The 22,024-nt window shown below is 40.1% G+C and overlaps 1 protein-coding gene across 1 annotated transcript in view; it reads left to right on the top strand.

The window, feature by feature from the left end:
- LOC133869660 (pentatricopeptide repeat-containing protein At1g30610, chloroplastic) overlaps positions 1-22,024 on the top strand; it is a 38,898-nt gene that overhangs the window by 3,518 nt on the left and 13,356 nt on the right. The window contains exons 3-7 of the mRNA XM_062306719.1: positions 6,735-6,816; positions 6,939-7,130; positions 12,483-12,596; positions 13,216-13,306; positions 13,384-13,541. Coding sequence (XP_062162703.1) covers positions 6,735-6,816; positions 6,939-7,130; positions 12,483-12,596; positions 13,216-13,306; positions 13,384-13,541 — 637 coding nt within the window. The remainder of the gene's footprint in view (positions 1-6,734; positions 6,817-6,938; positions 7,131-12,482; positions 12,597-13,215; positions 13,307-13,383; positions 13,542-22,024) is intronic.

Raw genomic sequence — 22,024 nt, 5'->3', positions numbered from 1 at the left:
GTATTTGTGGCATTGCAGCCAACAATGTCAGATTAGGCAATGGTAGTTGTTGCCCTGGTGTTAGGATTAACTAATACTGGTCTTGGTTGTCAATGTCATTGTAGCATAGAACTTGAGTAGTGATGGAGAAGGTATGGTGGTTCTTGGTGGTAATTCAACTAGCAGATGTCCTCACAGATTTATGAGGAGAACCCATTTTTAACTTCTTGTTCCAACCAATTTTTGGCCCTTGGGAGCTTCTAAAGTAGTTGATCTTGATTGAACTTTTCTTTTTTTACTTTTTTTCTTTGTCTTTTTGGTGGCCTTTTAAGGCAAAAGTGACATCAACACATCTTGACTACAATGCCAAATACTCTCATACAGTTGTCTGAAGTACATGTACGTGTGGATTCATGCAGGAATGTTACTCATGCTTCTGCCAGTTTCTTAATCTTTATGTCTCTGGAGTTATGATGATATTATTCTTTTATTTATTTATTTATTTTTGTAAGTAATTGTCGTATCAATAAAAGCGTAGGGTGCCCCCAAGTACATAGAAAGTATAGAAGAGAAGCCACCTAACTAATAGAGCAAAAAGAACAAGAAAAATCATGGTAACTAATCACGAAAGGAGAAACAAAAGCAGCTGTCCAAAGATGCAAAGTGTTGAAAAATAAAGACTTAATCTTTTCCAAAATTCTCTTACAGTCCTCAAAACTTCTATCATTTATTTCTCTCCATAGAGACCACAAAAGGCACAAAGACACCATCTTTCACATAGTAGTGCTCCGAGTGTTGCCAATAGTCCACCAACAAGCATACAAGTCGATTACTCATCCAGGCATGACCCAAGACAACCCAAATTGACTGAAGAAGACATTCCATATGGCACAACCAACCTCACAATGAAGCAGAAGATGGTCTGCGGACTTCTTATTCCTTTTACACAAACAACACAATCAACCACAATGGTGTGCCGCTTTTAGAGATTATCCATGGTAAAGATCCTTTCTAGGGCCGCCAACCAACCAAAAAAGGCCACCCTCAACAAAACCTTAGTGCGCTAGACACTTTTCCAAGGGAAATGGAAACCATCATGACAACCCATGACATTGTAGAATGATTTAACAACAGATAAGCCCTTTTGGAGGAGATCCACCACAACTTGTCCTCCCCTTTCTGTCTTATTCTCGCTAAATACAACACCCTTTAGAATGAGGCAAAGGCTTCCACCTCCCAATCACGAGCCACTCCAATGAAACTCACGTTCCACTAAATGATATCTCCAGAAAATTCCACGAGAGTTGCAATAAAAGCATCCTTTAAGCAAGCAATACCTAATAAAATTGGAAGGGCTTCCTTAAGAGCGTATCCCCACACCAAAGATCATGCCAGAATCTAACATTGGAACCATTTCCCACACCTTAAATCTGGTATGATTGCAAAACTTCCCCCAACCCCTCCTAATTATCGCTAAGACTCTAGCAAACAGGCTTAAGATGGTGTTGGAGAAGATTGTTTCTAAGTCACAAAATGCATTCATTTGAGGTAGACAAATTCTAGATCATATTCTTATTGTCAATGAATGCCTTGATACAAGGTTGAGATCTGGAGAATCAGGAGTTATTTGTAAAATGGACTTGGCCAAATTGGAATTGGTTCCTGTGGGATATGTTGATAATTTGGTTGAGTTGGTTGGAATTTTGGGTTGTGGGGTTGTGTCTCTACCCTTGAAGTATCTTGGTCTTTCTTTGGGGGCTTCCTATAAGGCCAAGCATATATGGGACGCTGTGATTGAGAAGATGGAACGTCGGTTGCCTAGTTGGAAAAATGTTGTATTTGTCTAAGGGTGTTAGGATTACCCTTGTCAAGAGCAACCTATCCAACTTATCTACGTACTTCATGTCCCTTCTTCGTCTCCCTATGAGTGTTGCAAACCGTATTGAAAAGCTCCAACATGATTTCTTATGGGGGCTAGGTAATGATTTCAAATATCACTTGGTGAGATGGTCCAAGATTTGTACACTGATCTTTGAGGGAGGGTTGGGGATTAGGAACTTGTTGAGGTTCAATCATGCTCTTTTAGGTAAATGGCTTTGGCGCTATGGGCTTGAGAGAGAGGCTTGCTGGAGGGTGGTGGTGGACTCTAAATACGGAAATGCATCCGGAGGGTGGTGTTCTAGTGAGCCCATTAGGGAGTATAGGGTGGGTTTATGGAAGAATATTAGGAGTAGTTGGAGGAAGTTTTGTAGTCATACCAGATTTGAGATGGGAGATGGCTCCAAGGTTAGATTATGGCGTGAGCATTGGTATAGGGATATAGCCCTTAAGGAAGCCTTTTTAGTTTTATTTGGTATTGCTTGCATAAAGGATGTTTTTGGTGCGACTCATGAAATTTTTTGGAGGTGCCATTCAGTGGAATGTGAGCTTTACTAGAGGAGCTCATGATTGGGAGGTGGAAGCCTTTGCCTCATTCTACATGGTGTTGTATTTAGTGAGATTGACACGGGAAGGGGAGTACAAGCTGTGGTGGGTCCCTTCCAAAAAGAGGTTGTTTGTTGTTAAATTCTTCTACAGTGTCATGGGTTGTCATGATGGCGTCTGTTTGTCTTGGAAAAGTGTTTGGCGAACTAAGGTTCCGTTGAGGGTGACCTTTTTTGGTTGGTCGGCAGCCCTAGGAAAGATCTTTATCGTTGACAATCTCTGTAAGAGGCATGTCATTATGGTTGATTGGTATTGTTTATGTAAAAGGGATGGGGAAGTCCGTGGACCATCTTCTGCTTTGTTGTGAGGTTGCTTTTGCAATTTGGAATGTGTTATTCAGTTGATTTGTATGCTTGTTGGTGGACTGTTGGCAACACTCGAAGTGCTGCTGTATGGAAGATGGTGTCTTTGTGTCTTTTGTGGTGTCTATGAAGAGAAATGAATAATAGAAGTTTTTAAAACCGTAAGAGGACTTTGGAGGAGATTAAGGCCCCGTTTGAAAACCACTTTCCCCTTCCCTCCCCTTCCCTTCACTTCTCCCAAAAAAATATCAACTTCAAAACATTCATAACTTTTTTCACTTTTTATATCACATCAACACTTTTTTATTACTTTTTAAATAAAAAACTTACTACAATACAAATTTTTTTCAATTTTCCATATAAATTATTTCAACTTTATATCACATCAATTTTATTTTTCAATCATTCAAAAAAAAAAAAAACACAAGGAGAGAGGAGGGTAAGGAGTTTTCAAACGGGGCTTAAGTCTCTGTTTTTTAATACTTTGTATCTTTGGCCAGCTACTTTTGTTTCTCCTTTGATGATTAGTTATCATGATTTTTTTTTTTTTTTTTTTTTTTTGCCCTAACTGGCTAGATAGCTTCTCTTATATACTTTCTGTGCACCTAGGGGCGCCTTACGCTTTTATTGATATTTCAATTACTTATAAAAAAATATTTTTTTAAATGTTGTAAAGATATCAAAGTAAAAATTCATAACTGGGATTAAGCAGTTCACTCTAGTTACAAAAAGGTGCTTGTCTTTTTTAGTTAATGAGCTTATGTAGGTGTTAAGACCTTGACAATATCTAATACAAGGCCAATAAGGAGAGGCAACATGGTTTAAATAATTATAAAAAAAAAATAAATCTTTATATTTTATTTCACTAACTTACAAGTTATCTACAATTTATTTCAACAATACCTTATTTCACCTTGGAATCTTATTTGTCTTTTGCTTAAGGGAGAATTTTCAATCAAATAATAGGTTATCATGTCTTCTAGGATTATGGCCTTCACTTGTGTTAGTTTTGCCTTGCGCATGCTAAAATTTTATGATACATATGTGTTGTGCAAATATCTACCTAAATAAATAGGTAAATAATTGTTCGTTTTACTCGCAAGTGCACAAGATCAAAACAATAGTATAGAAGACAAATACGAGATCATTCTCATGAGGATTGATATAAATTATGCTTAAAGAGAATTTCATAAATAAATATCTTGAATGAGATGAGATAAAATATTGTATTGAAATAATAAGAAGAAAATGTAGGACTTCGATATCCACCGCTAATCATACTAAATTAAGATTCACAATGCATACTACTACAATTATAATATGATACTTAATGTTTGTCAACCTAAGGGCATTGTATCTACTCCTTAGGCTATTGATCTCCCTAAGCAACGAATTAGGCATGGCATCTACTTTAATTCTTTTCTTTCTCAAAGGATTTATCATGATATCTACTAAGTTGTTCTTTAAGAAAGCATAAAACTATGGAAATCAACAAACACATGAAGCCTAGAGCATGGCTTCTACTTCCAGATTTCCATGGTGATTAATCCAAGAACCTGTGATGGGGTTCTTTTGTTACTCTATTATACTCAGGACTCGGCCATCCAAATTGACATAAATAATAAGTTCATACCACATACATATGATGATCAAGCATAAACATGTGAGGAATTTAAGAAAACAGGAAATAATTAAGTTAAGCATCAATATATGAATTGTAGCAAAGACGTCAATCGAAAACCTTAAAGAAACATAATTGGACTTCAATCGAGCCCTAACTAAAGTATTAGCCACACATAATTCGGATGAAAATCATCATCCTAAGAAAATAATAAAGAAAAAGAAAAACTAAAGAAAACTAGAGAGAATCCCCTTCTTGAAGCAGCCTTTGATCATTCCCAAAGCTTGTGTGTTTTCTTTAATGTTTAAAGGCCTATTTATAGGGATTAGAAGAACCCTAGAAGCCCTAGTAATCTCAGAAAATTCGGAAGTCAGTCTACTAGTCCAAGTAGGAGACTGGAAATCCAATCCAAGAAGGAAAAAGATTCCAAATTCGTTCAGATTTGCGGTCATTTATTGATTTTAGCATAGTAAACGTCTGAATTAGGAAAAATCTATTTTAGACATATTTGTTGCTTTTTTTTTTATTAGCTTTCCAACGCTACTAATTTCACCGCAATTCGATACTTGAGCAGAAAGTTATGATTAAAATACATAGACGTGCTCATTCTGGATTCTTTCCAAAAATAGCAGATTTTGTCAACTTCTTTTTTCTTAAATTCAAAATTAATTTGGAGTTCGATCTTTCCAAAAGTGAGTTTGCCAACTTCAATATTCTTACAGACTTTGTTCTAATCTTGGAATTTAATGGATTTTGAGTGCTTTTCTTTCAAAATCTGTAAAATACAAGAAAACACAAATACAATACAAAACATCAACTATAACGGGCCTGAATGTGTAACATTCAGCACTTATCAATATGTTCTTGGGAGCCAAATAATTCTTTAGACTAAATTATTCATCCAACAAAAAAAGGGGGTAAAAGTCTTGGACGAAATTTTGAGTATGACATATACTTGTGACCTGACAAAAATAGTGTTGTCAAAGTGACAAGAAAAAATCTTCTTGATCTCAAAGCTGGGCACATTAAGGGAAACACAATTAACGCAAATATAAAAGCTGTGCCTTCTTAGGCGCAAAAAAGTGCACCTCTTTTTTTGTAGTAGACTGAAATATATATTACTTAATTGAATACTTACCCATTGATGAGAAGCCAATTAAGGATGACTGCTGCTTAGTGATACTCACTTTTTTCTACATACTTTATGGGTATATTTTTGAAACCATGTGCTTGAATTTTATAATTTCTTCCATCTTTTGAATGTTTGTGATGCACAAAAAGTACAATTGGTGAAGTACAAGATGATAGTATCTACTTTTGTGTGTAAATATAATTTGATACGATGATTATTTTGCTTCCCATTGGTAATTTCATTAAACTTGTTTCTATGGATTTTAAGAAATTAAATAGCCTACAGAGGTTTTAGAATTTTAGACGTACTACCTTCATGCATTTGGACAATGCTCTTAACTATTTGAGCTAACAAGCTAAATAGATCACTGTTTTTATTTTTTTAAGACATTTTTTGTTATGTAGTATCAATCTTTCTTTTGGAAATGATAGTACATTGCATTTAAAAAATTGCTTTTTATTTTGATCAAGTGCATGCTTGCCCTTTGTGCTTTGTGTATAGGCTACATGAGGCCTTTGTGCTCAAGGGAACCTTGAGTTTTTAACGACAATGGAAAAAAAGGTCCATAGAGCTGTTAATCAAGTAAATTGGTCATTTTTCAGGCCACTGAAATTAAACTTGATTCATGGGGTTCATTGTTGGCCTTCTTGTCCAAGTACTATTTCTTGTGTTTGGTGATCTTGAGATTTTTCTCATCACCGTATAATGTATGAGAGTGAAGGGTGTGTAACGGTGCAACAATGGCAGAGAATGAGTCTAAAAAGTTCAGGCCATGATTTTTCTAATTGCTTACTTGGGTCATGTATCATTTGGATCACTTCTACCTTTCAATGATTTAATATACATGGGAACTGCTAAACCTTTATATGAAACAAGGATAAGTTTTTGTCATCTATGGTTGCAAGACTTGTAAGAAAGGCATTTTCACTAATAGCTTCCTTATTTATAGAAGTTTTCTTTTTGAGAATAGCAGCAAGTAGACTTTATGGGTTTGTAATTTCGTAAAATTACTTTTCTTGGAACCTTTCTACTGGGATGTTTATTTGCTAGTAAGCCACTACTGCCAGTTAGTTCTCTTTTACTATTGTTATTATTATTATTCTTTTCTTATAATTTACATATTAGCTGAAAATACTTTTGCCTCTTGAATGACTTAAGAAGATCATTGTCATTATGCATAAGTACGTTTTGACTACATGCCCTCTTCATTTTGTAGATTCATATACACAACTACACTTGATGTACTTGGAAAGGCAAATAGGCCTTTGGAGGCACTCAATGTTTTTCATTCAATGCAGGTAATATGCACTTATTTTCATTGTGTATAGCATGTTTTTTGCTTGTGCAATACACCTTGTGAAGAGCGAAAGAGAAAGGTTTGATGGAACGATACTAAATTTTCTGTTTCATTCCTCTCCAGCAACACATGTCTTCGTATCCCGACCTAGTCGCTTATCATTGTATTGCTGTTTGTCTTGGACAAGCGGGGTATTTGAAGGAACTCTTTGATGTGATTGATAGCATGCGATCTACTCCCAAGAAGAAGTTCAAAACCGAGGCACTTGGGAAGTGGGACACACGGTTGGAACCAGATATTGTTGTTTACAATGCGGTGAGTAATGCTTGGTGGAAATCCATAGGCAGAAGATAATGGTCTATAATTGCCTGCATAATTTGTTATTTTAAGAAACCTAAATGTATTAGAGGTTTTACACATTTTCGAATCTCAATATTCTTGTCCCTAGAGCTTTTCCAGATTAGATAACCAGCGTGATTGGATACTTTCTGTGCCTGCTAAATGAAATATTTTGAGGACAGAAATTACTTTGTTTTGTGAAAACAAGTCACTCTAAGCAATGGGGACAAGGAAGAAGCTTAGGAAAATTTCTTATTTTTTTAGTATTTTTGAAACTTTAGTTAATATATTATAGTACTTGACTTTCTTCGCAGCTTTGGAGCCCCTTTTTATTATTAGCAAGATAGGGTGCTTGAGCACTCCTGGGGGGCAAGGGTATTTTAAGAATTTTAGAAGATCTGGAATGGGTCAGATTTTTCGGTTTTTGTTATTGGGATTTTATGTTAAGGCCTGGGATTTTTTTATTGTGGGTTTAATTATAGCCCAAGATAGATTAGGGGCCAAGTTGGCTGATGGTTAAAAGTAGCTTGTTATATGCAGTAGTGTCTTGATTGTTGGTATTATGAATCTGTTTGGAGTTTCGTACTATTTTTTTTCCCCTTTTATTTCTTGCTTATTTATTATCATGGATCTCTAATCCTACATCAATAAGGTTCTTTGATTTCCCATGTTCAATATAAACAGAAGAATTATATTTCATGTGTTTGCGATGAACTGAAGAGGTGGTCTATTGTCCCTGCAACTTATATAGTTCTACCACATTGGAGGTAAGAAATGTAATGTTCATGTGTTCAATCGTATATATATGAGAACAGCAGACAGATTCTGGATTCTTTTGTCAAATGAATATTTGGATTCAAGTTAGTGTTAAATGATGGTAGTGTTACTTCCGAGAAAGAGGTGATTAAAGATACTATCACTCATTACTATTCAAACCTTTTCACCGAATCAGCTCCTTGGTGCCCCAAGTTAGACGGGTTGGATTTCCCCTGCTTAGATTCTTCAAAAGCAGTTTGGTTGGATAGATCATTTCAAGAGGTGGAGGTTCTTCAAGCCTTGCTTAGTAGGGAGGAAGACAAAGTGCCGGGCTCGGATGGCTTCACTATTGCCTTTTTTTTTTTTTTTTTCCTTCAAGTTGCTTTATTGTGAGGAATGATCTTATGAATTTCTTTCATAACTTCCATGAGCATGAAAGGTTTGTGAAGAGCCTTAATGCTACCTTCATTGCTCTTATTTCAAAGAAGCTTGGTCAACTGGAGCTAAGAGACTTCAGACCTATCAGCTTGGTAGGGATTGTTTATAACATCCTGGCTAAAGTTCTTATAAATAGACTGAAGCCAATAGTGGGAGCTCGTAGTTCTAGCAGCCAGAATGCTTTCATTGGGGGGCATCAAATTCTAGATTCAGTTCTTATAGTCAACGAATGTTTGGACATCAGGTTGAGATCAGGAATTCCTGGGGTTTCATGCAAACTAGACTTGGAAAAGGCTTATGACCATGTTAACTGGGACTTTCTTTCCTATCTTTTGAGGCGTACTGGTTTTGGCTCCAAATGGGGGAGGTGGATTTCTGCTTGCATTTCCACGGCTCACTTTTCGATCCTAATCAATGGCAGCTTGTGTGGCTTCTTTGGTAGTTCTTGGGGCCTTCGCCAAGGGGACCCTCTCTCACCTTTTCTCTTTGTTTTAGTTATGGATACCCTCAGTAGGATGCTTGCTAGAGCAATTGTTGTTGGCTTTCTTACCAACTTTCGAGTTAATAATCGCAACAATACTCCTTTGGAAATATCCAATCTGTGTTGTTTGCAGATGATACACTTATTATGTGTGACGAAGACTTTGACCAAATTCTAAATTTGGATCACATTTTACTATGTTTCGAGGCCATCTCGGGTTTGAAGGTTAATCTCCAAAATTATGAGTTGGTCGTCGTGGGGGAGGTCCCACATATTGAGGAGCTGGCTAGTATTCTCTGTTGTAACATATCTTCTCTTCTGTTGCGTTACTTGGGTCTTCCTTTAGGTGCTCCTTTCAAATCTAAAGCTATTTGGGATGGGTTGGTTGAGAAAATGGAAAAAATGCTAGCGAGTTGGAAGAAGATCTACTTGTCCAAGGGGAGGCATCTCACTCTCATCAAGAGGACGCTTTCTCCTATTCCCACATATTTTTTTATCACTCATCTTTACCAGCTGGCATAGGCAAGAGATTGGAGCGTTTTCAAAGGATCTTCCTTTGGGACAGTCTAGGCGGGGATCTCAATTTGCATTTGGTGAATTGGAAGACAGTTTGCTCCCCTATTCCTAGAGGAGGGTTGGGCATAAAAAATCATAAGTTGTTCAACAAAGTCCTCGGTAAATGGCTTTGGAGATTCGGGAATGAACAAGATTTTTTATGGAGGCAGGTGATTGTGTCGAGGTGCAGGATCCAGAGAAGGGGGTGGTGCTTAGAGGTAGCTCAAGGTCCTTACGGGGTGTGTTTCTGGAGGATTATTAGAAAAGATTGGGGAGTTTTTTTTTCAATTTTGTTTCCTATAAGGTTGGGGACGGCTTCTGGCATGACATTAGGTGTGGACAACGGGCTCTTAAGAGCACTTTTCCAGAATTCTATTCCTTAGCTCGTAACAAGGAGGCTATAGTGTCTGAGTACATGGATCTCTCCAGTCCCCAAACCCTTTGGAATCCTAGCTTCATTAGAGTAGCTCACGATTGGGAACTTGAATCTTTGGACTGCTTTCTTAGTCTTTTATGCTCCATGAATCCTCATCCGGGAGAAGTGGATACTATGGCATGGACTCCTAGGCGCAATGGTTTTGAGGTGAATAGCTACTATTCTATGTTAAAATCAGGTAAGCATAGTTCTTTCCCTTGGAAAAGCATTTGGAAGGTGAAGGTTCCTCCTCGCATTGCTTTCTTCTTATGGGCAACAACTTTGGGTAGAATTCTCACGGTGGATAATCTCAGAAGGCGGGGATTCCAACTAGTTAATTGATGTTGCCTCTGTAAAAAGGATGAGGAAATTATTGATCATCTTCTCATCCATTGTGAGTATACCGCTGATATTTGGCACTTAGTTCTTAACAGCTTCGGGGTCTCTTCGGTTATTCCGAGTAACATCCTTCAGCTTCTCCATTGCTAGAAATTTCTAGAGTGGAGACATCCCAAAGAGGCTATTTGAAAAGTTATTCCCGCTCTTTTAATGTGAGCATTTGAAGAGAAAGGGATCGTTGACTCTTTTGAGGATAGAGAGACCAATGTGCTTTTCCTTAAATCCTCATTTCTGAGATCTCTTTTGGATTGGGTTATTGTATACATTCCCAATTTTCCCTTGGGGGATTTGGTAGATCTGATTTGTTTTCTAGATTGCAGTAGCAGCTAAGGCTCGGCTCTCTTGTATACTCTTCATGTATGAGGGATTTGTCTTTTTTTTAATAAAATTATTCTTATTCATAAAAAAAAAGAAGAATTAAAAAATAAAATAAAATTTGGACTCAAGGACAGTATTGCTGGGTTGACATGTAATCAGATGTTTAAATGTTGTACAATCATGTGCATTTTGGTTTCTTTGTATAGTTTTGCTTATAAGCTTCTGGGGAAGGTGCAGGAAGTGGATTGCTTCATGCATCTGTTCATTTAGAGTCTCATTTCTTGTCAATGGATATCCTTTGGGGATTCTTTAGCCGCCCAAGGGGCCTTAGTCAAGCTGACACTCTCACCTTTGTTGTATAATTAGGTGATGGTAGAGCTTATTAGGCTGTAGCGTGGAGGTGGGTGGTTTTTGGCCTTTCAAGCAGGACTCTGAAGGTGGGATATTTAAGATGTTGCTCCTGCTTTTGGTGGATGATGCTATTGTCTTCTGCAAGCCTGACAAGGAGCAGTTACATTATTTGCATCATTTATTGAATTGCCTTGATGCAGTTTGGGACAGAGAGTAAATATATGAAAATCAAGCTTGTGCCAGTTGGAGAGGTAGGAGAAATGAATGTTTGACTGAGGTCTTGGATTTTGTGGTAGGTTTGTCGTATGAATTATATATGTTGGCATTTGAGCTCCGCTTTTGTAGCATTATCTTGTTTCTATCCTATCATTGAGAAACTCAGTTGGCAGGTTGGGAGAGGCAATACCTTCCAGAGAGAAAGAAGTTTATTTTGACTGAAAGTGCCTTCTCTAGTTTGCTCATCTCGTTTATGTCTTTGTTCACCATCTCTTATTCGATTGCAGATCAACTAGAGAAACAGTAAGAGGGATTTCTTGGGGGTGTTCTTGATGATTTTAAAGTTCATTGCGTGGATCAAAAGACAGTGTGCTCTCTAGATCAAGTTGGTTTATGTTTAGGAATTTGAGGCTATTTAATTAAGCTCTTTTCGGTAAATGGTTGTGGTGTAACATGATAGCTTTTGGAGGTGTGTAGTAAGAGTATGGTTAGTGGGTAGAGGTTGGACCATATGGGATAGTTTTGTGGGAGGGACGAGAAAAAGTTGGATATCAAGGTTCATTTGTCCAACATAGGTAAAGGCCAGTCAGTCCAACTTTAGTAGTGATATTTTGTGTGCAGATACTCATTTTTTAAAGTGGTTTTACAGATTTCTTAGTTATGGAGTGGGATAAGAATGATAAATTTGGGTTGGACCTTGAATAATATACATTGAATACAGTCTCATTGATTTTCTTTTTCTTTTTCCTTTTATGGAGTGAGGTAAGGGGAGGAGGATGAGATAAGTTGGAGGTTCTCTAAGACTCCTCTGAAAGTTGCAGCTTTTGCTTTGACAGCCGCTCGCCCATCCTTGAGAAGATTTTGACAATTGATAGTTTGTTCTAGTTAAAGAGTGTCTGTGCTAACTTGATCCATGTGTAAGATAGAGACAGAATAAGCATTCCACCTTTTTTATTTTTTCCCTTCGCTTGGGAGATGTGTTACACTGTTTTTTCTATATTTGGTGTGTCATTGGTCCTTCCATCTTCAGTGGTTGAGTTGTTTTCAGGTTGGTATGAGTGCTTTGTTCATAAAGCTAATTGGTGCTTGTGAAGAGTTGCTCCCTTGTGTTTGATTTGTTGTTCCATGGTTAGAGAAGAAACCTTGTACTGTTGAAGGGGTGGGTATATCTGTGGTGAGGTTGAGATCACCATTTGCATCTTTTCTAGGCATGGATGATGTACGCTGCCTATAGTTATCTTTTCTCTTTCATGGGTTTATTGATTCTTTGCTTATATAATTTCCACCATTACATATAAGATGCTTCTCTCTTCTAACTCATGGCCCAAACCCCTTAACATTCTAAATGAATTTCCTTACTTATTGAGAAATCGTATATATATTTCTGTTCTTTATGCAGGTCCTAAATGCTTGTGTTCAGAGGAAACAATGGGAAGGAGCATTTTGGGTTTTGCAGCAGTTAAAGCAACAAGGGCAACAGCCTTCTTCTACAACGTATGGACTTGTCATGGAGGTAATAGCTGCCTCTTGTTCTTGTGGCCCATTCTTTTACTATTATATTAACAATTTGAATTCTGGTATGGAATTTACTTCTTTTGTTCTGATAGTTGCTCAACTATTTTTAAATTGAATTATAACAACCATTTGAAATGTTAAAAAAATTATAAACAATTGCAGACATCAGAAGTTGAGTCAAAATTAGACATATTATAGCCATTTTAAAGGAGCATAATGAAATATACTAGTGAGACCTCAAATTTTGGCTCATGCTAAGCTTTCATAATATCCTTTTGGTTTTATCTTTATGTTTTTAATTTCATGATTGGCTTCAGAACAAAAAGGGGTAACTTATTTAACTGCTATTTAGTCATAGCCTACAATCATTATTTGAATTTCTCAAGTGTAATTTGATGTGGCAACAATAGCCTAGGGTTCATAAAATATGTGACTCAACTTCCTTCAGCTGGAGAAATATATATACATTTTCTGTCTGAAGCTTATGTCATATTTTTATAGGATTTATGAAAGGGGTGGAGGGTTGCTTGATATTTTGTGGCTTCATCCTGAATATCACTTTTAATTTGCCTCGTTAACCAGGAAACTCTATACCTGAGTGTTTTTCACTTGAGCAGGTGATGTTTGCATGTGGCAAGTACAACTTAGTTCATGAGTTTTTCAGAAAATTGAAGAAATCTTCTATTCCAAATGCTTTAACATATAAAGGTACTTTATTTAGTTTCTTTTCTTTTACATAGTATTGTCTATAGTGTCATTATGACAATGACTTCTATTATACACAGTTCTTGTGAATACACTTTGGCAAGAAGGTAAAACTGATGAGGCTGTGGTTGCCGTTCAAGAGATGGAAAGACGAGGGATAGTAGGTTCTGCAGGTCTTTATTATGACCTTGCTCGTTGTCTTTGTAGTGCTGGAAGGTGCCAAGAAGCATTAGAACAGGTTCTTTTTGTTTTGCTTCATCTTACTTTTCACATTTTTATTTATTTATTTATTTATTTTTTTGTGTAGATTTGCTATGTACTTAAGTAAATAAGTTTTGTTAGGCTGGTATGTCAACTTGCATTAGTGGATAACATTAATAATTTTTATGAGTAAAACAATCTTTAAATCGTAGATGGGTGCAATCCAAGTTCACATGGAGTATATAAGAGAAATACCCTCATAGGGAGATGATGCATATTTCATATCAAAATAGGCATGCTAAAAAAGCACAGTTTTAGGGTTTCACGTGAGTTTACTCACCTTGGGCGTTGTAATCCTCAACAAAATATCCCTCGAAGTGCTTGGTTCCCTCGCTTGCAATGTATTTTATCATTAGTTGGGTCTCTAAATCGTAAACCCTAGTCTAGCACTTAAAACTCATTTTTTGGCATTCTGGCAAGTACCGTTAGAACGCTGTCCGAACAATGTTTGAACAATCCACATCGTTAGAACCGTTTTGACCATCGTCAGAATGGTACCCATCTAACGGCTCACACAGCGTTAGAACAATACATTGTTCATCGTCTTTTACCTCTGAAAAATCTCATTTGTTTTCCTCCTACAAGTTCCCCGACGGCTCTAAAGCCTTCAAAGATGCTACCTTTTTGACATGACTTGCCATCTTGGTGATAGAATCGATTTTCTCAGCCTAAGAGATACGTTGCTGCAGCTAAAAGTAGACTTTGGTGCTTGCTTGGAGAGGGTAGATGGGTTGTTGGGCAGTGTGGAAAATATAGCTGAGTTGTCTTTGAAATCTTGTCCCACGTGTACGATGGATAATGCTTTGGGACCTCAGCTTAAAAGTGTAGAAGCTTCCTTGGGTGGGAATGGTTTGGAGGCAGGTGTGTTTTCTAGTTATGTTGGGAGGGCTAAGCCCAAGTCTAAGCTCAAGCCTAAGCCCAAGCCCAAGCCTAAGCCCAAGCCCAAGCCCAAGCCCAAGGCAGTTTTCAGGCAAAAATTGAAGTTGGGCAGGGGCATGGATCCTAAGGTCGTGGATCCAGCCCAGCCAAGTTTGCAAGCCCATTCTTTCTCGGACTGGCCGAGGGTGAGGGTGAACGTGGGTCAGTCTAGCGAACTAGGTGGTGTGGATCAGCAGGAGCAGGCTTGTTTTGAGCCTGATTCTAAGGGAAAAGCTATTACCCAGCCGAATTTTCAAGTTCTTTCTAGCTCGGACTGGTTGCCGATGAGGAGTGACGTAGGTCAGTCTAGCGATTTAGAGGCGTCGACGTCTTCCGGTGTTCCTCCGGCTGTGCTGCGATCGTCCTTGCTCTCAGGTTACTCTCTTTCGGTGGGTGGACCGGTGGGTCCTGCGGTTTCTCTGGATCCGATGGTTCTGATGTCTGTTGTGACTATCGGCGAGTCGATGGAAGTCATGTCGCCGGCCAAGGTACAATCGGAGCTGAACCAGGCGGTGAGTAAGAGCAGGGTCGACGGTCTGGCAGATCTTTCTCAAGAGCCGACTGATATACTGCGTGCGGTGTCTGAAGGTAGGGATCGGATGTCAAGGCTTTTTGGTCCATGCTCAGGAGGTGTCGGGGGAGGTTCATTTGCTTGGCAAGGGAATTTTTCAGGGGAGCTGATTGTCTCTACGGGTGGGGGTTGCCGTTGAAGCCCCTTCAGAACTATCTTTTTATGCAGGCAAAGGATGGTGTGGGGAACTCAAACAGCCAGCCAACTGGGTGCTCAGATTTGGTTGTGTTTCAAGAGGGTGATCAGCCTAAGGCAGTGGCAGATAGTGGGAAGGTTCTCTGTGACGTGGATGTGGGGGAAAGAGAAGGTAGGGTGGGATCGGTGTCTCCTCTAAATTCCTATACTAATTCAGAGGGGGATCTCTTAGATTACTCTGATTGGGTCATTCAGCGTGCAAATGAGATTTATCCCATTTTAGGGATATCGTTCGAGGGTCATGAGTTACAATTGCTGGATTTCTTGTCTTTTATTGAAGCGGACCGTCTATTAGGTGAGGAGGGAGCTCTATCTTGTGGGGGGAAGAAAGGAAAAAGGGAGGTTAAGAATTTGGAGTGTTCCATTAACTACGATGCTAGAGGCTCATGCTCAAGCCGCGGGAAAAGGAAGACGAGAGGGCATCCAGTTGTGTTATGAAGCCAAGAATTCTGTCTTGGAGTGTGAGGGGGCTGAATAAGAGAAAAACGCCTAAGGATTAGTAACTTGCTCAGGGATTGGAAGGCAGATATTATTTGCTTCCAAGAAACTAAGGTTCATGGTATTTCGAGTAGCTTTGTGCGCAGTCTCTGGGGCTGCAATCATGTCGATTGGTGTTGTCTAGACTCCAGTGGGGCCTCAGGGGGCATTTTGATTATGTGGGATAATAGGGTGGTGGAGAAAGTTGATGTGTGTTTGGGGGATTTCACTCTTGCAGTTTCCTTTAGGAATGTAGTGGATCGTTTTGTCTGGGCTTTTGCAGGTGTTTACGGTCCGAATTCTGATATGGATAGGAGTCTACTTTGGGATGAGTTGGCTGGGATCCTTAGTTGGTGGAGCTTGCTGTGGTGTATAGGAGGTGATTTCAATGCTGCTCGTTTCCCTAGTGAAAGGTCTGGTGAGGGCAATAGGCCTGCTATGAGAGAGTTCTCTGATTTTATCTTTGAGCTAGGTCTCATGGATTTTCCTCTCGCTGGGGGTGCTTTTACTTGGTCACGCACTTTTGATCCCCCTGTTTGGTCTAGGATTGATCGTTTTTTAGTCTCCCTTGATTGGGAAGCTCGGTTTCCTATGTCGTCTCAAAAGAGGCTTCCTCGCCTTTATTCAGACCACTTTCCGATTCTTCTTGATTGTGGTGATTTCTCTAGGGGGAACAGGTCCTTCAAATTTGAGAACTTGTGGCTTAAAGCAGAAGGTTTTATGGGGAAGGTGAAACAATGGTGGGATTCTTACTCGTTCCAAGGTACCTCTAGTTTTGCTTTTGCTTGTAAGCTAAAGGCTCTGAAGAAGGATTTGAAGATTTGGAATGAAGAGGTTTTTGGTAAGGTAGATAGGAACAAGAGGAAGTTGTTTGAAGATCTTCAGGCTTTTGATGCTATTGAAGGAAGTAGGGCTTTAGTTGAGGAGGAGCTTCAGAAGAAGACAGAGATAGTCAGAGAGATAGAGAGGTGTTCTCTTTTGGAGGAGGTGAGCTGGCGGCAGAAATCAAGAGTCTTGTGGTTAAAAGAAGGGGACAAGTGTACTAAATTCTTCCACTCCATAGCAAACTCAAACAAAAGGTACAACTCTATTGACTCGTTTTGGATTGGAGATACTCTTACTTCTAATAAGTCAGATATTAGTGATCACGTGGTTGAGTTCTACCAAAAGCTCTTTCATGAGCCGAGTAGGTGGAGGCCTAGGGTGGATGGTATTTCTTTTGATTCTATTTCAGATTCTAATGCTAGCTGGTTGGAGAGAGTGTTCGAAGAGGAGGAGGTCAAGAAGGTAGTGTCAGCTATGAATGGTGACAAGGCACCGGGTCCCGATGACTTTTTTATGGCCTTCTTCCAAGCGTGCTGGGATGTCGTGAGAGTGGACATTATGAAGGTTTTTGATGAGTTTCATGCCAGAGGTTTGTTTGAGAAGAGCTTGAATGCTTCGTTTATTTCTCTTATTCCGAAGGTTCCAGGGGCCAACTCCATCAAAGATTTCCGGCCTATTAGTTTGGTGGGAGGTATCTACAAGATTATTGCTAAAGTTCTAGCAAACAGATTGAAGTCAGTCTTGGAGAAGGTCATCTCCAAATCTCAGAGCGCTTTTATCAAAGGGAGGCAGATTCTTGATCCGATTCTTATTGCTAATGAATGCATTGATAGTAGGCTTAGATCGGGGGTGCCAGGCATCATTTGCAAGATGGACTTGGAGAAAGCATACGATCATGTTAACTAGGATTTTCTTTTGTATATGTTGAGTTGTGGCTTTGGGGAAAAATGGTGTAGGTGGATAGCTCATTGTATCTCAACTGTGCGGTTTTCGGTGTTAATCAATAGCTCCCCTTTTGGTTTTTTCAGTAGCTCCCGGGGACTGAGACAAGGGGATCCTTTGTCACCCATTTTGTTTGTTTTTGTGATGGAAGCCTTGAGCCGTATGATCTCAGCTGCAGTTAGGGGGGGTTTGTTGGATGGATTTAAAATAGGTGACGTAGATTTTTCGCATCTTCTGTTTACAGATGATACTCTGATTTTTTGTAGTGCTCATTCTTCTCAGTTGCGTAATCTGCGGAGTCTCTTCCTCCTGTTTGAAGCTGCTTCGGGTCTGAAGGTTAATTTGACAAAGTCAAATTTAATTCCAGTGGGGCATGTTGATCAAGCGGAAAGGCTAGCTGACATTTTAGGTTGTGGGTTTGCCACTTTGCCAGTTAAGTATCTTGGTCTTCCTTTGGGGGCTTCCTATAAGTCCACTCATATTTGGGACGGGGTTGTTAAGAAGATTGAACATCGTTTGGCTAGTTGGAAAATGATGTATCTCTCTAAGGGTGGTAGAGTAACCCTTATTAAGAGTACCATTGCCAATGTGCCTACTTACTTTTTGTCTCTGTTCCATCTCCCGAGGAGTGTTGCTGCTCGTTTAGAGAAGCATCAACGGGATTTTCTTTGGGGTGGATTGGGTGAAGAATCTAAAATTCACTTGGTGAGGTGGTCGAAAGTCTGTTCCCCAATTTCAGATGGAGGGTTGGGTATTCGAAATTTGTTGTTGTTCAACCATGCTTTGTTAAGTAAATGGATGTGGCGGTATGGGATAGAGAGAGAAGCTTGGTGGAGAGTTGCGGTGGATGCCAAGTTTGGTAGTTTGTGGGGTGGGTGGTGTTCTCGCGAGCCGGTTGGTGCTCATGGGGTGGGGCTGTGGAAGAATATCAGGAAAAGGTGGGGGATTTTCTTTGGTCTCTCTAGATTGGAGGTAGGGGATGGGGTTAGGACAAAATTTTGGCGTGATCTGTGGTGCGGAGATAGGGTGTTGAAGGAAGCGTTTCCTATTCTTTTTGGTATAGCTCGGATGAAGGATGCTTCCGTTGCGGATAATATGGAGGTTTTGGGCGGCTCTATACAGTGGAATGTGAGCTTTGTTAGAGAGGCACATGCTTGGGAAGTGGGTGTCTTTGCGTCCTTCTTTCATGTATTGCATTTAGCCAGGGTGAGTAGAGATCGTGCTGATAGGCTTAGGTGGGTCCCTTCCAAGAAAGGGGTGTTCAAGGTTAAGTCCTATTTCAGCTCCTTGGTCGGCTGTGAGGGCAGTCATTTCCCTTGGAAGAGTGTGTGGAGGACTCAGGCTCCTTCGAGGGTGGCGTTTTTCGCGTGGTCGGCAGCCCTTGGAAAGATTCTTACAGCGGATAATCTCAGGAAGCGAAAGATCATCATTGTGGATAGATGCTACTTGTGCAAAAGAGACGGGGAAACTGTAGACCATCTTCTTCTTCATTGTGCTGTGGCTACTACTTTGTGGAATCATGTCTTTTCTAGGTTTGGAATGTCTTGGGTTATGCCTAGGAGAGTTGTCGATTTATTCGCATGTTGGTGGAAGGCAGGTAGGTCAAGGAGTGCTGCAGTTTGGAAGATGGTGCCTTTTTGCATTCTTTGGTGTGTTTGGAAGGAGAGAAATTTTAGGTGTTTTGAAGACTTGGAGAATTCCATGGAGAATTTTGTTGCTTCGTTTTTTCATATGTTGTATCTTTGGACGGAGGCTTTTTTGTCTCCCGTGTGTATTTGCTTTTCTGATTTTCTTGTTCGTTTTTCTTTGCCTTCTTAGGCGTTTCCTTGTGTATACTTCCAGTGTACATAGAGGGGGGCCTTACGCTTTTATAAAATTTCATTTACTTATCAAAAAAAAAAGGGCCTAAAAACGAGCTCTTTTACAATAGAAACCTAAAAGTTATCGACTTTTCTTCCTTTCCATTTCCTTTCACCAACCACACTTCAAGATAGCCTAGATCTACTCATTTGTGTACTCCTACCTTAAGGGCATTCTCATTACAGGGTCTCATCCGTCCAAGATGTGATACCATCTACCAAAAGTTGTTCCTTGAATAACCTTTGCTTTTTCTCACCACACCGTAACTCTAACACACACAATAAACACTACCATAAATCATAACTTAAGCATACATTATAAACGAATCATAACTTAAGCATGCATTATAAACGAAATAGACTGAGGAAGAAGGTGGGTGGGGGAGGGTTTACCTCCTCGAAGATTTGAAGCTCAAACTTCCAAAAACCTGTTTTGGCTCTTTCTCTCTTCTTCCCTTACTTTCTCTCTTGCTGGTGTCTTAGGACGAGTGAAATGGGTGTTAGGGTTTATCATTGGGGTTTAAATAGAGCTCTCCCCCTTGTCTGCAAGTTTTGGACTTATCTAATTGGCATGCAAACTGTTACCGTTAGAATGGTCCTCGAGATGTTTGAATGATAGGGTTTTCAATTTATCCTACGTTGCTTTCCACACATAAAGCTTGAATGGTCCATCTCTCTTGTTCGAACGGTAGGGTTTCTAATTATCATTCGTGGCTTCTTGCACATATCGTCCGAACGATCCTTCTCTCTCTCTCTCGTTCTTCGAACGGTATTGAACCATATCTCACCAAGTGTTTCGTAATTTTGTTTTCCTCCATGTTTTGGGTCATGCCTAATTCCCACATTTAGTATTGTCTCTTGAGTCTTTATTAAGGCGTTCTCAATCTTAGGTTAGAACGGGGGTATTACACTTGCTTTATTGGGAATAAGAGAAATAGAAGATGCGTTGAGACTTCTTTTAAACTTACCCTGAGTATGAAACTCATGAAAAAATTCATTTTACATCTTCTCTTTAAACCTCCCAACAAGATTAGAGAAAAGCTAAGGAAAAACACCCGAGGGCCTTATTGCCGTTAAGCGCTTTCACCACCTCCAGCACCTCACTCTCCTCAAAGGCTATTTCCAACCACAAAGCCTAGTCCTCATCAACAGAGTTAGAGGTAAGGTTGCTACAACATTGTGGAGTACGATTTTGCAGCTGTTTGGTGTTGTGTGGGTCATGCCGCATTTGGTGAAAGAGATGTTTGGGAGCTGGAGGGGGCAAAAGTGCAACTGGTTGATGATGCCAATTTGGCGGATGTCTCTGTTGTGTTTAATGTGGGGTCTATGGAAGGAACGGAATGCACACGGTTTTGAAGATTGTGAAACTGGTTTGATTAACTTGAAGAAGTTATTTTTTTGACGGTATGGAGAGGTGGTGTTGTGTGGAATCAAAGACGTTCGTGTTTTCGGTGGTAGAAGGTGCTTCGGTGGTGAGAGTGGAGGAAAGGAGGAGGAGGAAATTCTCAGGGCTAGTACTGCTTGGTGCTCAAAGCATTGGGTGGCTGTTTTCGACCCTGGAGAGTGTGCTGCGGTTTTCAGGGAAGGATTTTGTAAGGTCTTTCAGGGAGGGGTCCAAGGTTATCATCGTTAGGCGAGGAGGTAACGTAGCCGGAAGATTCATTGAAGTAGCAGCCTATGCCTTGGGGGGTCTGAGAGGGATTATCTACATTCCTGAAGGTCGGAATGGGTGGGGTTGGAGAAGGTTCCTAGCAGAGTTGGGTAAGGTAAGGGATTTCCTCTTAGAGTCAGCTGGGAAAGATATGGTTCGGCTTGGTCCTTTGCCAGCGAAGGAGCGGGTTGATGGAGATGGAGCCATCACAGATGCTACTAATGATTCAAACGGCTCAGACAGTGCACCTTCTTACGCAGAAGTCTTGTGCACAGGCTCCCGCCGACCGGAGAAGGAAAGTTTGAAGCAGAACCAGCCGGTGCTCCCTCTGGGTAAAGACCATCATGACCGTTGCGTTCCTGAGAATGTGAAGGGTGTCAGAAGATTGACTAAATCGGAAGCACAGTTACATGCTGATTTTCGAGGCAAGTCAGAATGCTCTTTTGGTGAAACAAAAGTTGGTTTTCAGCTGATTGGAGGGAAAGACACGTTACCCTCCCTGCTGCTCTGGCAAAGCCAGCTAGAGAAGCTAAAAATTGATGTGGACCGAGCACTGGGAAGTGTTCGTGAAGGGATACTTTTGGTTGGGCCGGGCTTCAAGCCCAATGGTGATAGGCGAAAGAGAAAGAAGAATAGGAAGAAGAAAAATCGGAGGACCTGATGGGTTCCGAAAACTCCTAAGCCCAATCCAAGTAGTCCAACGGCCGATCTGGTAGCGCTCCCAGCAGAAGGATCGACGTCGGCGTTGGGTTCCTGTGGACTAGAGAAAGTTCCGGAAAGAGCTGTGAGTTCCGACGGGACTGGTTACCCACCTCCGACGACTGCATTTTCGGAGAAATTGCTCGATGAGTCTGTTTCCAGAACCGAGTGGGGGTCCCGACCAGAAATCACAGCGGTGGCTGTGACGGAAGTAAGGGAAGAAATGGGTTTAGCCAGGAGGATGGGTCCGATTGTGGGAAGCACAGAGGTTGACGGTGGTGTATCTTCTCCTCTCGAAATCCAAGCACTGGTAAGCAACACCA

The sequence above is a fragment of the Alnus glutinosa genome, chromosome 5 (assembly GCF_958979055.1).
Source record: "Alnus glutinosa chromosome 5, dhAlnGlut1.1, whole genome shotgun sequence".
NCBI classification, from domain to species: domain Eukaryota; kingdom Viridiplantae; phylum Streptophyta; class Magnoliopsida; order Fagales; family Betulaceae; genus Alnus; species Alnus glutinosa.
This window is presented reverse-complemented; position numbering and strand designations above follow the sequence as displayed.